General features: G+C 38.5%; 2 protein-coding genes across 2 annotated transcripts in view; both read left to right on the forward strand.

Moving 5' to 3' along the window:
- The window catches only part of CDK17 (cyclin dependent kinase 17), a 397,794-nt gene that overhangs the window by 366,352 nt on the left and 16,604 nt on the right, over positions 1-14,838 (forward strand). The gene's annotated exons all lie outside the window — the stretch shown is intronic.
- Positions 1-14,838, forward strand: part of CCDC38 (coiled-coil domain containing 38) — a 32,424-nt gene that overhangs the window by 11,088 nt on the left and 6,498 nt on the right. Inside the window, exons 7-11 of the mRNA XM_090276057.1 lie at positions 1,470-1,633; positions 3,908-4,016; positions 9,097-9,154; positions 10,469-10,620; positions 11,893-12,028. Of these exons, the coding sequence (XP_090132183.1) occupies positions 1,470-1,633; positions 3,908-4,016; positions 9,097-9,154; positions 10,469-10,620; positions 11,893-12,028 (619 nt within the window). The remainder of the gene's footprint in view (positions 1-1,469; positions 1,634-3,907; positions 4,017-9,096; positions 9,155-10,468; positions 10,621-11,892; positions 12,029-14,838) is intronic.

Here is a 14,838-nt window from a genome sequence, read left to right on the forward strand (position 1 = left end):
ATGAACTGGAGGGCAGTTTCTTTGAAACCAGTTGTTATGAACAAAATAAAATGTATGTTTCAAGCACATTCTGGCTACAGCAGCCTCTTCTATGTTTGGAGCCTAGTTGAAGGCACTCCAAGGTGGAGAATTCCCTCCCCTCCTCCCCTCCACAAGATGCTATCTACTCAGAGAGCTAGAGTAGCAGCCTCTGTGTTTGGACACAGTACTGTATTTATGCACATGGACACCCAGTTAAACACTCCAGACAGCCTTTCTGAAGAGCCCTTGCTGATTGTTTCTGTGCCTCATATCCTCGGCAAGGTGCAGAAGGCAATGAAAACGAGCCGCTAAGAGAGCAAGGGATGCGGGCACCTGCTCTCCATCTCCCTCCTTTCTCCTTATGGCCCACCGCATCCTCCACTGCAGGCAGGGCTGAAAATCTGTTTGCAGAGGGAAAGACAAGGGGCTGGTTCTGAAGCTTGTGCTTGGAAGTTGTGCAATGCTAGCCATTTCATCCCTGTTCTTAGTAGCACACCTTTGAGGCTTTCCATCGAAAAAAGAAAGTAGTGGGACAATCACATCTTGTGACTGGCAATCTGTGAGCTTCTTTAGATATTTAAAACTAGATCAGGTGAGGTACACCTGACCATGGAAGAAACCATCCAGGCTTGACTCTTGAATGTCATTCACACATCAGGGCTTGAGGAAGGCTCTGACCAAAAGCAGCACAGAAGCTGAAGGTACTGATGGAGGAGTAATATTGATAAGCATATTGAAGGTGTGTGTTTAAGGAAGGCTCTGAAGGATAAGGGTGGGACTTGCTTTCATGAGGGCCTTTGTTGTTATTTTAAACATTCCTCTTGGGTCCACTTCGAAACAAGATTATGGGAAAGCCATGTGAAGCTAGGGAAAGGCTTTCAGTCCAGGTTTGAGTGCTGGCTCTGCCATTTGTCACAGAGATGGCTTTGCAAGTCATTCATTTCTTCTTCCAAAAGTTAGGCATGATAAAGCCTACTTTAAAGTGCTGTACTGAAATGAAATTGTATCTGCAGCACGTCCTGCATATTTCCCAGTACATAGTAGGTGCTTAGTGAATGTTAGGCTCCTTTCTTCTCATACAAGTACCATCTTTTGCTACCTTCTAATTTCTTCCTATGCCTAATACTTAATAAAATACTTCCCTCAGAAATAAAGAAGTTGACTCAAACATGCCTAATACTTAATAAAATACTTCCCTCAGAAATAAAGAAGTTGACTCAAATTATCATCAGCATATCTGGGGGCATGTTTTATTCCAATAGATTTCCTAGAGGTTCTTTCTTTTCATCTCATATCTTACCGATGCCCCTATTTTTATGGCCACACTTAGAAGTTTTGTTAAGTACATACATAATCAAAAGAGTGAATTTTGTAAAACCTTTTTGTAGAAAAATGAACATGCTTTCACACAGATATACCTAATCATATCTTTATTTTCTTTTGAGTAGTGAAATATCAAAAACAGAATTCCTCCTTAAAGAGTACATGAAATATGGACTTTTTCTGCTGAAATTGTCTCCAAAACAATGGCAGATGCAGCATGCACTGAAAAAGGTGCAGCCGTCAAAGAGTAAAGAAAATATGGATGGCACTCTTCCAAAAATATCAACAAGTAAGTCACACATTCTTAATTTCAATTACGTAAATATCCCTAGCCCTAAAGTGTTTATTTGTTTGCTATTTATTAAGTAGTTAGTATTTGAAGCACCACCTGAACAAGGATTCTCACTGTCTCTGATATTATATATTATTAATTTGGAAACTCAGGTTAATTTCATATATAAAGCAATAAAAATATATACATGGGGGCATAGAAAATATATTATTTACAGATGATACTATAGCATTCCTAGAACCTCCCATCCATAAAAACACAGAAAACAATTTCAGTAAATGAACACAAAGTCAGTTATACTTATTAGCCTAACACATTAACCTAAATAAACTAATTTTATTAATTAAAAAAATACAAGGAAATTAAATCCAAGAAAGCAACAACAACCTTAATTGTGTAACCTAGAGATTGGACAAATAGAGAAATATGTTATGTTTTTAGATAGATAGACATTGTTAAGCTGCCAATTTTTTTCTGAAATTAATATGTAAGTTTTATGGAATTATAGTAAAAATGTGACCAAAAATTTGTAAGGGACTTTGGTGTTGAGTTGGGGAGAACTTTACACAACGATTCTGAGGTTCATCTAGAAAAATAAATACTTCTGAAGGAAGGAGGTAATGGGGGGGAGGGGACTGCTACTAATCCTGTAACGGAACCCAGGTCCCGCTGCCTGCTGCAACAAAAGCCAAACTCATGAGACAGGTGCTGGTGAAAAGGAAAGAGGTTTATTCAAGTGCCGGCCACCTGAGAAAATGGGGACTCTCCTCCCAAAGCCTATCCTAACATCTCAGTGGAGGCAGAAGTGTTTATAAGGAGGGAAAGGGAAGGCAGAATGAAGAGATCAGAGGGTTTGGGGGTGTGGGCATGCGGGCAGCATCCTTGCTGGTCCCAACATGGGTGTTCATTGTCAGCAGCCTTGAGCTGGCCATCGGGTTTTGCCCCGGCTGCATTCCTATGTCTGAGCCAATGGCATTAGCTGGGGCCTTGAGGTGAGGCCACTCCTTAGATTCACACAGGAAATGAATCTTCTAAACTGTAAAGTATACTAAAAAGAAAAAAAAAAAAAAAGCTTTTAACATGCCAGCTCTACTTTTAAGAGAAAAATCAGATTAGAGTAAAAAAGCTAGGTTTAACATTTACTAGTATTTGTATGGGTAGCTTTATATAAGTATAGCATATTCATTCCCCATTATAATCCTTTAAGGTATATAACATATTATGACAGAGTCTCAGGAATTAAAACAATATGATAGTGGTGTTTGTAAATCAGCTCAATGAACCGGAAATAGATCCTATTATAATAAGAATTTAATAAGTAATCAAAATGGGGTCACAAGGGAAGACTTCCACTTCTAGTAACTTTGGGGTAACAAGAACCAGACACCCTCCTGCCTGAAAAGTCTGAAAAACATATGAAGCAAGTTTTCAGACGCTGAACATCAGGGGTGATGCAAAGTAATCCCTCAGAAAGGAAACAAATGAGATGAGCCCATGATGGCCTCTGTGTACTGCCCAGGGTGGGGAAGTTCCTGGATGCAGCTAAGAGGGAGCCCAGGTGGGCCCAGCAGTCCCATGAATTGAAAAGACAGTGGGTCCAGGGTGGGCACAGTGGCTGGAGTTCCTAGAGCAGAGTTCTGAAGACCTGCAAAGTCTTCAGCTGAGGGCTGATTCTGAGACTCTGCAGTGAGAACGTTAACAGCAGTAAACTACACATCAGGGAGAATTTTTCCCAGAGAGCTGGCTGTCAGACATTTCCTAGCACATCACAGATGGCCGCCCTGCTCAGTTCCCCTGTGTCTTTCACTGTGCTGAGTGCGATTAAGTTGGATCCAAGTGTATGAAATATTGAGTGAGCACAGCAATGATGTTTGCCAAATGAGAAAACAGATGGAAAGGAAAAGTGAGAAGTATTTGCATCTAACAGCTTAGGAGTCAGTTCTCCCAGACTTGCCCTCTAACTTGAGGGTGCTCAGAAAGCAATCAGTCACTCAGGCCAGAGGTGTGAACAGCTTACCCTGGGATTTTAGAGGTTATGACAGGGTGATGCGGGAACTAGAGAACTCCTTGTGCCCTGCAAATTAGTCCTCGTCCATTCTGCTTGCTCCAGGGACCAGCTTTGCCTTCTACACCATACATTTGCTGGTTACAATGCCCGCATCTTATATTTCTGTCCCTGGAAGCCTTTATAATAACTATCATCACTCAGACAAAGCTCTCCTTCTCAGAAGTGATTTTCCCATTCCCACTCTCTTTATTTTCCATTTCTAGAATTAAATACAAGGAAAGGAGAGGTCAGTACTGCGGACCCCAGGTCGACATCATTTTCAGATGACTATTCCCTGGGGAGAGGTAACCAAGGTAACACAAGAGATGCAAAGTAAAGTAAAACCAGAGCAGGTGCCCTTCTCAAAGTGGAGATCAAGGCCCTGGAAGGGAACCTGGAAGAGAGTGGGGAGTGGAAGGCCTGCTATAGTTTCAAGACAGAATAGCAGAAACAGCGGTTGGAAGTCACGACAGCACTGGTGTGAGGGAAGAGGATCTGGAGGCACTTGGGGGCCACGGGATGAGACAATCTGAGACCATTTTGGCCCACTTCTCAGTGTCAGATCAGGGTCAGGCATCGACACCAATATATGGAGATCAAGGGCACATAGATGTGGAGGGAGCCTGTGCATGGGCAGCTCGTATGTGGCAATGGTAGGGTTCCCCACAAGATGTCATGATTGAAGTGTTCATCATTTTCCCCCTCAATTAAAGAAAAATCTGTGATTAGGAATATATATGGTTAGATAAAAATAGAACCATGACTTTTACCTCACAAGTTATGTCCCTGATTTGTGACCTGTAGCATTTTTGACAAATGCTGCCCCCACCCCAGTGTGCCTTTGATTTTATTCTTATGTCTGTAATCCAATCAGAGTAGAACAGAAGAGCTCCATTTTCTATATGATTATAATTCTAATATTTTTAAAGTCATGGGCATATCTATGCAGAACAATGAATATCTTGCACCAAATAACAAGGATTAATTTCTAATTATGTTATTTCTTTTCACCTCTCCCATCACCAATGACATGGACTTCGCCTGGACATTTTGAACAGGAAAACCACACAGGAAGACCACTCACACTCTAGAGAATTACAAGTCATCCTTATCAAAGTAGAGTACATACTTGATGAACTCTCTTGGAAACAATGTGTTTCAGCAAATATCTCTTTTAGCCTTTTTCAACATCCATACCACGTAGCCACACCCACTGTAAGATACTGGAGGTAGTAGTTGCCGTTTCTGTGTGCTCCTGAGCTGACTGAGCTCTTTCAGGCCTCCCTGCATTCTTTGAGAAGTGCCTGTAACTGGTATTTGCAGAAACTTTCTATCCCCTGCATATTGGGTCTTTGCCTCTCAAAATCAACTGTCACTGTTTATTAATTTACTCTGCTGCTCTGTGTGTTTGCAATTCACCACACCACTTATAATTGTGTGACCTAAAGCAGCATTTTTGTCTGTTTCAACCCTGCCTACTCCCAGGAAGCTTTAAGAAAATATACTGATGCCCAGGTTGGGTATATGGCCCCAAGGAAAGGCTCTGGGCCAGCATCACAGAATCCACAACAATCATACATGACAAAAGTCAACACAGACACTGTGCTCTGAATTCCAGGAGCACTGTGGCATTTAGCAATCACTGGTTTTGTTTCATTTTTAGTTAAATGATTATTTTGAGGTAACTGTAGATTCACATGTACTTGTAAGAAATCATACAGAGAGATCCCTTGTACCCTTTACCCCGATTCCCCCAACGAGGAATTGTAAAATTGTAATACACTACCACAACCAGGACACTGGTATTCATAGTCAAGACAAAGTCAAATACAGAACATGCCCCAAGGATTCTTCATGTGGCCCCTTTATAGTCACATCCACTTCCCTCTCTCCACCCTTAGCCCCTGGCAACCACTAAACTGTTCTCCATTTCTGATTTTTATCACTTCAACAATGTTATGTAAATGGAATTGCACAGTATGTAACATTTTGGGGCTGGATGTTTTACTAAACATAATTCTCTGAGTGACCAATCCAAGCTGTTGGGTCTATCAATAGTTGATACCTTCTTATTGCTAAGTAGTAATCTATGCTATGAATGCACTACAATTTAATTATTCACTCATTGAAAAACATCAAGATTGTGTCCAATTTGGGGCTATAGTGAATAAAATTACTACAAATATATGTATACAACTTTTTGTGTAACACAGTTTTCATTTCTCTGGGATAAATGCCTAGGATGCACCTGCTGAGTTGGACGGCAGATGCAAGTTTAGTTTTTAAAGAAACTGCCAAATTGTTTCCCGGAGTGGCTATACCATTTTACATTCCCACCAGCAATGTATGAGGAACCCATTTCTTTACTTCACCAGTATTTGCTATTTTCACTATTTTCTTATTTTAGCTATTTTGACAGATGTGTATATTTTATTGGGCATTTAATTTGCATTTCCATAGTAGCTAATGGTGTTGAACATCTTTTCATGTGCTTGTTCACATCTTTGTATCCTCTTAGGTGAAATTTCTATTTATGTCTTTTGTCTATTTTCTAAGTGGATTGTTTAATGTTGGATTTTGAGAATTCTTTATATAGATACTAATGCTTTGTGACTTCGTGATTTGCAAATATATTTTCTCTCAGTGTGTAGACTGGCCTTTCATCCTCTTAAGAGGGTCTTTTATAGAGCAAAACTTTTAAATTTGAATGAAGTTCAATTTATCAAATTTTTCTTTTATAAATCACACTTTATATGTCGAGACTGAAATTCTTTGCCTAGGCCTAGATTCCAAAGATTTTCTTCAGGTTTTTTTCTAAAAGTTTTCTAAGTCTGTGATCCATTTTGGGTTATTTTTTGTATGAGGTTTAGATTGAGTTGGGTTTTTTGGTTGCCTGTGGATGTCAATTGCCCCACCACCTTTGTTGAAATGGCTTCTCCACTGAATTGCTTTGGCACCTATGTCAGAAATCAGTTGGGCATACAGTATTTGTTTCAGTTTATTTCTGTATTCTCTATTCCGTTTCATTGACCTCTGTTGGTACCATATAGTCCTGACTAGTATAGCTATTACTCTTGATATTAGGTAGGCTGATTCTTCTTACTTTATTACCCGTTTTCAAAATTGGCAACTATTCTCTAGTTCCTTTGTCTTCCCATATACATTTTAGAATAATCTTGTCCATACCTGTCAAAAAACCTTGCTGGAATTATGATAGGAATTATGTTAAATCTTGTTATAGGTTGAATTATGTCTCCCAAACAGATATATTAAATGTCTTAACCCATGGTGTCTATGAATGTGACCTGATTTGGAAATAGGATCTTTATAAACAGAGTCAAGTTAAGATGAAGTCATTAAGGTGGGCCCTTAACCAATATGACTGGTGTTCTTGTAAGAGAAGAGAAACAGAGACACAGGAAGAACACCATGTGGAAACAGTTTGGAATGATGATTCTACAAGCCAAGGAATGCCAAGAATTGCTGGCAACACAAGAAGCTAAGAGAAAGGCTGGAGCAGATTCTTCCCCGGAGCTTTCAGAGAGAGCAAGGCCTCGCCGACAGCTTGACTTTTGACTTCTAGCCTCCAGAACTATGAAAGAATAAATTTCTGTTGTTTTACGCCACCTCATTTGTGGTACTTTGTTACAGCAGCCCTAGGAAACTAAAACAGCTCTCTAATCAATTTGGGGAGTATTGACATCTTTACTATGTTAACCTTCTCAATCATGAACATATGTATGTTTCTCCATGTACTTAGATCTTTTTTATTCTTTCATCAGCCTTGCATCATTTTCAGCATACATGTCTTGGATGTATTTTGTTAGATTTGCACCTATATATTTCTTCTTGATTTTTTCTTTTGGAGAAATCGTAAAGGGTATTGCGTATTTAATTTCAGTGTCTTTGTGTTCATTGCTAGTATGTAGTTGCTGAGTTTTTATCTTGTATACTCTGACCTTGCTGAACTCGATTATTACTTTCAAATATTTTGTTTTTGTTTTTGTTTCTTTAGATTACTTTGGATTTTCTATGTAGACCATCATGCTATCTACAAAGTTCTATTTCTTCCTTCATGATCTGTATGCATTCATTTCCTTACCTTGCCTTATTGTAAGGGCAGAACTTCCTATATTGGGTAAGAGTAGTGGAAGCAAACATCCTCTCCTTTTCCCAGTCTTCAGATGATCTAAGTTATCACCATTAAGTGACATGTTAGCTGTAGGGTTTCTGTAGATTTAGATCATCAAGTTGAAGAAGGCTTCTCTGTGCTGATTTTTCTGAATGTTGAATTTTGCCAAATGCCTTGTCTGCATCTATTGATGCACATAGTGATATGCAAACAACACAATCACTTACTCACAAAGCTCATCACTTTCATGGTTCCTTTCATTCACTCAACAAATATTTACTGAGAAGAGAGGGGTGGACAGTAGTATCATATGCTTTCTTAGGGGACGTTTCTCAAATATTCATGTCTCCCTATGGCCCATTCTTTGTTTTTCCACACCTTACTTCCTTCCCATTGCTTAAAGAGCAACTCCAGGTAGGTATTTTGTCCCCTCAAACTCAACATGAACAAAAAAAAAGTTAATCTTCTTATGCCATCCTTAAACCATTTCCCTTCCTATGCTACCTCCACTATTCCAGGCTCACAGACTACGAACGTCAGAGTCATCCTTGTCTCTTCTCTTTTGTCCCCAGTAGCTCTTTCTATTCTTGGTTTCCGTTGGTTCCTTCTTCCATGTACCTCTTAATTGTCCTCCCTCCCCACACCCATTTACTCACTTTTCCCATCATCACTACCCTCTACTTGAAATAAAGTTCATACTTCTTTATGTTCCAATCATTATTAATATATTCTTCTTAAAGATTTTTTCCAGAGCCACTTTGCAAGCAACATAATTATTCTAAGGATGTATCTTATTACCCATCCCCTGGCCAACATTTCCTTATTAGAAGATATTTTAAATAAAAATGTGCTCTTAAAAAAAACAAATATTGTATTGCTCAGGGTACAAGCTGTGTTTTGAGCACTAGGGCACATTTAGTTTTTCAAGAAGACTGTTAAAACAGACAAAATGGATATGGCAATATAGGCGATCATGTTTATTTAAAAAAATTACCTTACTCTATTGATGCAAATAATTGGTACTGTATGGTATAGCCCCTCCTTGTGGTCTCATTGTTTGAGTATGTCACCCTTGTCTGGGTGAATCTAATTTTCTTTAACATACTCATGGCATCCATTGATTCCTGAACTAAGCAGTTCCCTAAAAGACTAAACAGGCTATTGAAAAAAACAAAACGAAACTATGTTACAGTTAGTTTCCAAAGAAAATTTAGAAGTGAAAGCAATTCTGTGGACAGAAAATGACTCAGAAATCACGCATTTTCTTTTTTTCTTTTACAGCCAATCTGAAAGTATAAGTTCAGAAGACAGTTTAGGTGATGATATGGACTATGATTTGGTAACCATGTTATATTTCTTGATTTAAATATTCATTTTTTCTTTTGAAATTAAAATTTCCTACTCCAAATATTCCAAAACTTTTCAGAAGAAAATATGATTTTGATACTATTCCCCAGTTGTATATATAATTCATCTTTGTCATCAGTTTATGCAAAGTAAATGTCTATAAGTAGATTATAATTTAGGGGATATATATATTATCTACAGTCTTCCTGTAAAAAATAGCCACTTCCTGACCTGGCTGCTTATCATTTTATTGAGGTCTGAGATATAATGAGTAGCTGAACTGTAAGATAAATTAACCTTCAACAAAACAGCCCTTCACGGCTACAAGATTGACTTTGAGCTGACCCCACCCTAAACACAACTACAGAAATTCAAAAAGAACAACAACAAAAAACACATTACAACACCATCCATTACTATATAAAATACACTTACTCAACTTTAATTTAAATTGTAGTTAAAAAGACAGAACATAGAATTTACCATCTTAACCATTTTTAAGTGTGTGGTACAGTAGTGGTAACTATTATATATGCACATTGTTGTGCAACAGATCTCTATAGCTTTTCATCTTGTAAAGCTGAAACTCTGTACTCACTAAACAACTCCCCTATCCCTCTTCCCTCTAGACCCTGGCAACCGCTGTTCTATTTTCTAAGAGTTGGATTACTTTAGATATTTCATGAAAGTAGAATCATGCATTATTTGTCTTTTTGTGACTGGTTTCACTTAGCATAGCTTCCAGGTTCTTCCGCGTTGTAGCATGTGACAGGATTTCCTTCTTTTTAAGGTTAACATTCCATTGTACCAATATACCACATTTTCTTTATCCATTCATCCACTGATAGACATTAAGGTGTTTCCACCCCTCGGCTACAGGAAATACGATTAATAGGGGTGTATGAATATCAAGTCATCTTAAAAAAATTAAATTTACTTAAAACAATACACATATTCCTGAAATTTTGGAATATATAAAATCATTAAAATATGGGGAGGTGACCCTCCTTAGCCCCATCTTTATCTTTCTTCCATTTCTTCTCCTTTGCCTCTTGTGTCTGTCTTTGCTCCTTTCTCTTTCCCTCACCCGCTTCTCTTTGCCCAATACCTTTCATCTCCCTGCAACACCTCAAAGATCCTCTTCCTGAGGGCCAGCTTCCACCTGGAAATAGGCTCCTTTGCCATCTCTACCCAACTCTCCCTCATAAATAGAATCATATTCCAGAATATATTTTTCTAGATAAGTCCCATGAACACAGACAGTATATTTCTATGTCAGTTATATTCTTCATTATTGATTGATTAGGAGCCAGAGCTTTATTTCAAAGAACCAGAAGAGTTGCTTCAAGTCCTCACAGAGCTGGAAGAGCAGAACCTTACTTTGGTACAATATTCTCAAGAGGTAGATGAAAATCTTGAAGATGTGAATAAAAGAGAAAAACTTATACAGGATAAAATGTAAGTGACTGAAAAGAAGGTTTATTCTATTAAGTGATTTCTAACCAGAGACAAAAATCCCATGTATTCATGTGTGGTCCTTCCTGTGGTCTCTCTGGGTTTAGGGTGAAAGTTTTTACCAATAGTTTACATTATGGAGTGTAAAGAGTTGAAGTAATATTTACCCAGAATAGACTGGCTTTAGTTTAATTTTAGTCCCTACTTCCCTTCATTTGTCAAGATATTTTCCTAAGTAGCTATAGTAAAAGATTAAAAAGAACTGAGGTGTCACCTACTGCCTTAATTTTTGTTCACTACAATTTTTACCCTATCACCTGGGTAATCAAATGATGTTTTGGAAGATAATGCTAACAAACGCATTTTCCTCAGCTGTCACTCTCCTCAGCAAAACAGCTTTTTTTGTGAGTTAAGTATTGTTATCATTTTGTAATACACATGTCAATATAGTAGGGCTATGACAGAAGGGATTTCTGTCAGGAGAAGGAGGCTGGGTCTGATGACTCACAAAATTCCTTCCTATTGTAAAATTTTATCTTATTACAATTTTGGTACACAGCTTCAAGTCACAGAAAATAATCTTTATATCTGCCCATCATAAAAACGTATAGAACCTTTTTCAGAACAGTTGTCTGGGCTAGAAGGTGACAATCTTTTTACATCATAGGTCAAACTACATTAAACTTTGGAACAAACTAACTTGTTTAGAAGTTATGAACCTAAAAATCATCATCTCACAGCCGCCTGTTATTACTAATGTATCCTTTTAATTGGTGTCTCTCTCAGTCCTCACGGCTATGGTGCCCCTACTCCTGACAATATGATTTGGGGGGACAAGGGTGGGCACGGTTGGGGAGGAAAGGGGGATCCATGTCAGAACCCATCTCTAGATCTATATCCAAATCTCTATGGGAGAGAGCCAGGTCTCTTGTGTTTAACCCTAGGCTCCCCAGATGGTTGTGTTTGAGGACACAGACATACTAGATCTCACACCCTGAGCTCCCAACACCTCAGCTTTGCTGCCCTCCAGGAGAGGGAATCGGGGACCACAAAAGTACAATAGTAGAGGGGAAGAAAATGCTTCCTCGGGGCAGTTAAAAAGTGTGCACTTTTCTCATTTTAACTTGAAAAGTTGTACTTTGTCAATGTCTTAAAACATTGCTAGATACAGGATGCTAAAACATGGTATGGAAGGAATGCTGAAGCTCCTGACTGATGGTTTATTTCACTGAACCACACATTACAGACAAGGGTCTCTTTCTTCTTTTGCCATAGAAATAGCAACATAGAGTTTCTTTTAGAGCACAAGGAAATTCTTAAGGCTAACTGTGAGAGAGAAGAGGAAAAAGCAGCAGAACTGGAATTAAGGTCCAGACTATTTAGTTTTGGAGAATTTAATTCAGATGCCCAGGTAAGCATTCTTTGGCTACGGTAATCTTATTTTGGTTCATGACAATAACTTGCACTCCCCGTGTACTAAGCGCTGGGATGGGAGGATGAAAGTAAACCACAAGCCCAGGTTGATGACAAAGGCAGAAAACCAGGCTGGAATGATTCTGTCAGTACATAAGAGTCAATTTACATAGGAGATAAGGAGCATTCAAAGTGGCATTGGGGTTCTCTGAAAATGTTGCTCTAATTATTGCAAAGTATGACGTTGAAATTTTCCCTCTAACAAATACATTTCTTCTAGTGAAAGTGTATGCATATTTGAAGTAGCTCATTACCAGTGATCATTTTGGTAGTAATTTAAGGAGCAAATAATCAGGAGAGGAAGCACTGAATCAACACTGAATGGAGTATCTGACCAACACTAAGCTTGTAATAGATTTTGGCCTCTTTGGACCTGCATAGAGAGATTCATGGTTGGAGCACCTGTAACATACACTAATGTACTCATTTATTTAATGTTAGTCTCTTGCAGCTGGATGCAAACCCTTTGAGGGCAGTGATTTCTTACCGTTTTAGCTAGGTCGTGTCCCTAAAGTAGGTGCTCAATAAATGTTTGTTGAATGAATGATTAGGTTAGTTTCCAGACCCACAACTCCAGCAAATATTGGTTTTCTTGTAAAAATCTCAAAATAAAAATTCATGGTAATGTGTGACGTTAATATCACATTTATGGTTATGAACTTGATTTTCAAGCAGAAGTAGGTTTGGGGGAATTGTATCAGATGACTATGCTTCCCTGCCCATAGGCAGGCAGGACTATGAAAAGCACCCCTTCCCACACACACACTTCCAGGGTGGTACAGCACCCTGAGTTAGGAGGGGGAGGGGTTGTGCACTGCTAGAGCAAGAAGTGTGACGACCGCTATCTTTCAACTCTTCAACATTGGTTTTTTTAACCATTGTTTTTATTGTAGTAAAATATGCATAACATAAAACTTACCATTTTACCATTTTACGTGTACAGTTCAGTGGCATTAAGTATATTTACATTATTGTGTAACCATCACCACTATTTACAGAATTTTTCATCATTCCCAAATAGAAATCCTGTATCCACTAAACAATATTTCCCCATCCCCCTATCTTCCCAGCCACTGGTAAATCTCTATTCTACTTTCTTCCTCTATAAATTTGCCTATTTTAGGTACCTTGTTAAGTGAAATCACACAATAGCTGTCCTTTTGTGTCTGGCTTATTTCACTTAGCATGTTTTCAGGGTTATCTGTGTTGTAACACGTATCAGAATTCTTTTTCTGGCTGAAAAAATTATATTGTATTTAATCACATTTAATTTATCCATTCATCTGTTGATGGACACCTGGGATGTTTCCACCCTTCAATACTATTTAAGTAATTCTGATTGGCATAAAAAATGTAACATAAATGTGATACCTTCCCCCACCAAGCCCCTTTCATTCAAGTTTAGGGCAGCTATTTTAAAAAGTAGCATTTTCAATACTCTTAAACTTTGAGGTAACCAGATTCCTAAACAAAGAAGGTGCAGTTTATTTGAAAATTATTTCTAAAAGAGATGAGATTTTGGTTATAGGTGTAATTTTGGCATTCATGTGATTATACTCTGGGAAAACGCACACTCTCCTAGAGATGTAAAATACTGGGGTGGAAAAGGGAAAGAGAGCAAAAAAATTGGCAGGGGAAAAGTATTATTTTCTTAGAATATTCTTGCTTGCCTCCATCCATTCTTTCAGATCTCAGCATGTGCAAAACATTAATCCTTTATGAGCAAATAAACATAGCTGCACCCAATTTTGATATTCACAGAATTATCACTTTATAGCAATAACTATAAATTTTATTCCTCGAAACTTCCACACTCTTAACTGTACCTAATCCCCTAAAAACACTTTTCATTGATTTAATGTTACTTTTATAATAATATTTTAAATTCAGACATAATGTAATATTGAAAAGTACACAAATCATAAATATCTCTCAAAGGATTTCCTCAGGGAAGAGACCATATCAGCACCCCCAAAGCCTCTTACCCTCTCCTGAAGGTGATCATAATCCTCACCTCTCCCACCATCCATCAGATTTTATGCTTCTGAACTTCATATAAACGGAACCATGTAATATGTCTGACTATCCTGGCTTCTCTCAACATTGTTTGAGATTCATCTAGCTTGTGTAGCAGTTGCTTGTTCATTTTCATTAGACATGAAATGGAATGTAAGCTATTCTTTTGTTCAGTTTGCAGAATGTATCCCTCTTCGGTTTAGTTTTCCTTTCAACAGGGAGCTGACAGTTCAGTTGGGGGGGTTGTTTATATTAGGCACACAGTAGGACATGGATTAGATACAGAACCCTTGAGTTGGAGAGGAACCTGAAATGCCATCTAGACTCATCTCCCCATTCCTATCCAACTTTGATAGCAATTATTCCTTGTAAACAGTGCTCTGGTCAGATCACTTCCCATTCCGTTGGAAGTCATCCCGCGTTCTTACCCCGTTACTTATTTAGTCTTCCAGTCCTGTTCCACTGTACCTCACCAAGCAGGTACTTACTCCCATCCTTTGCAGCCCCTCCTCCGAGGTGCTCTGGGCTGGGCCTGCCATCTGGTGGCAGACCTAGGGATCGGACTGCCACTTGGCTTCCTTGGATGTTGAATCTCCTTTTTCTTTGCCGTTCTGCTAGGTTGACCCAGGCCCCTCAGTCTCTTTTTCATGAGTATTTTCTTTAACTCATTCCCTAATCCTATTTCTCACACTGTACTTACCTTAAGGAAACACCTCTCCTTATCTTTTCCTC

Source organism: Furipterus horrens, unplaced genomic scaffold (genome assembly GCF_987537825.1).
Source record: "Furipterus horrens unplaced genomic scaffold, mFurHor1.1.pri manual_scaffold_4, whole genome shotgun sequence".
In the NCBI taxonomy this organism is placed as follows: Eukaryota; Metazoa; Chordata; class Mammalia; order Chiroptera; family Furipteridae; genus Furipterus; species Furipterus horrens.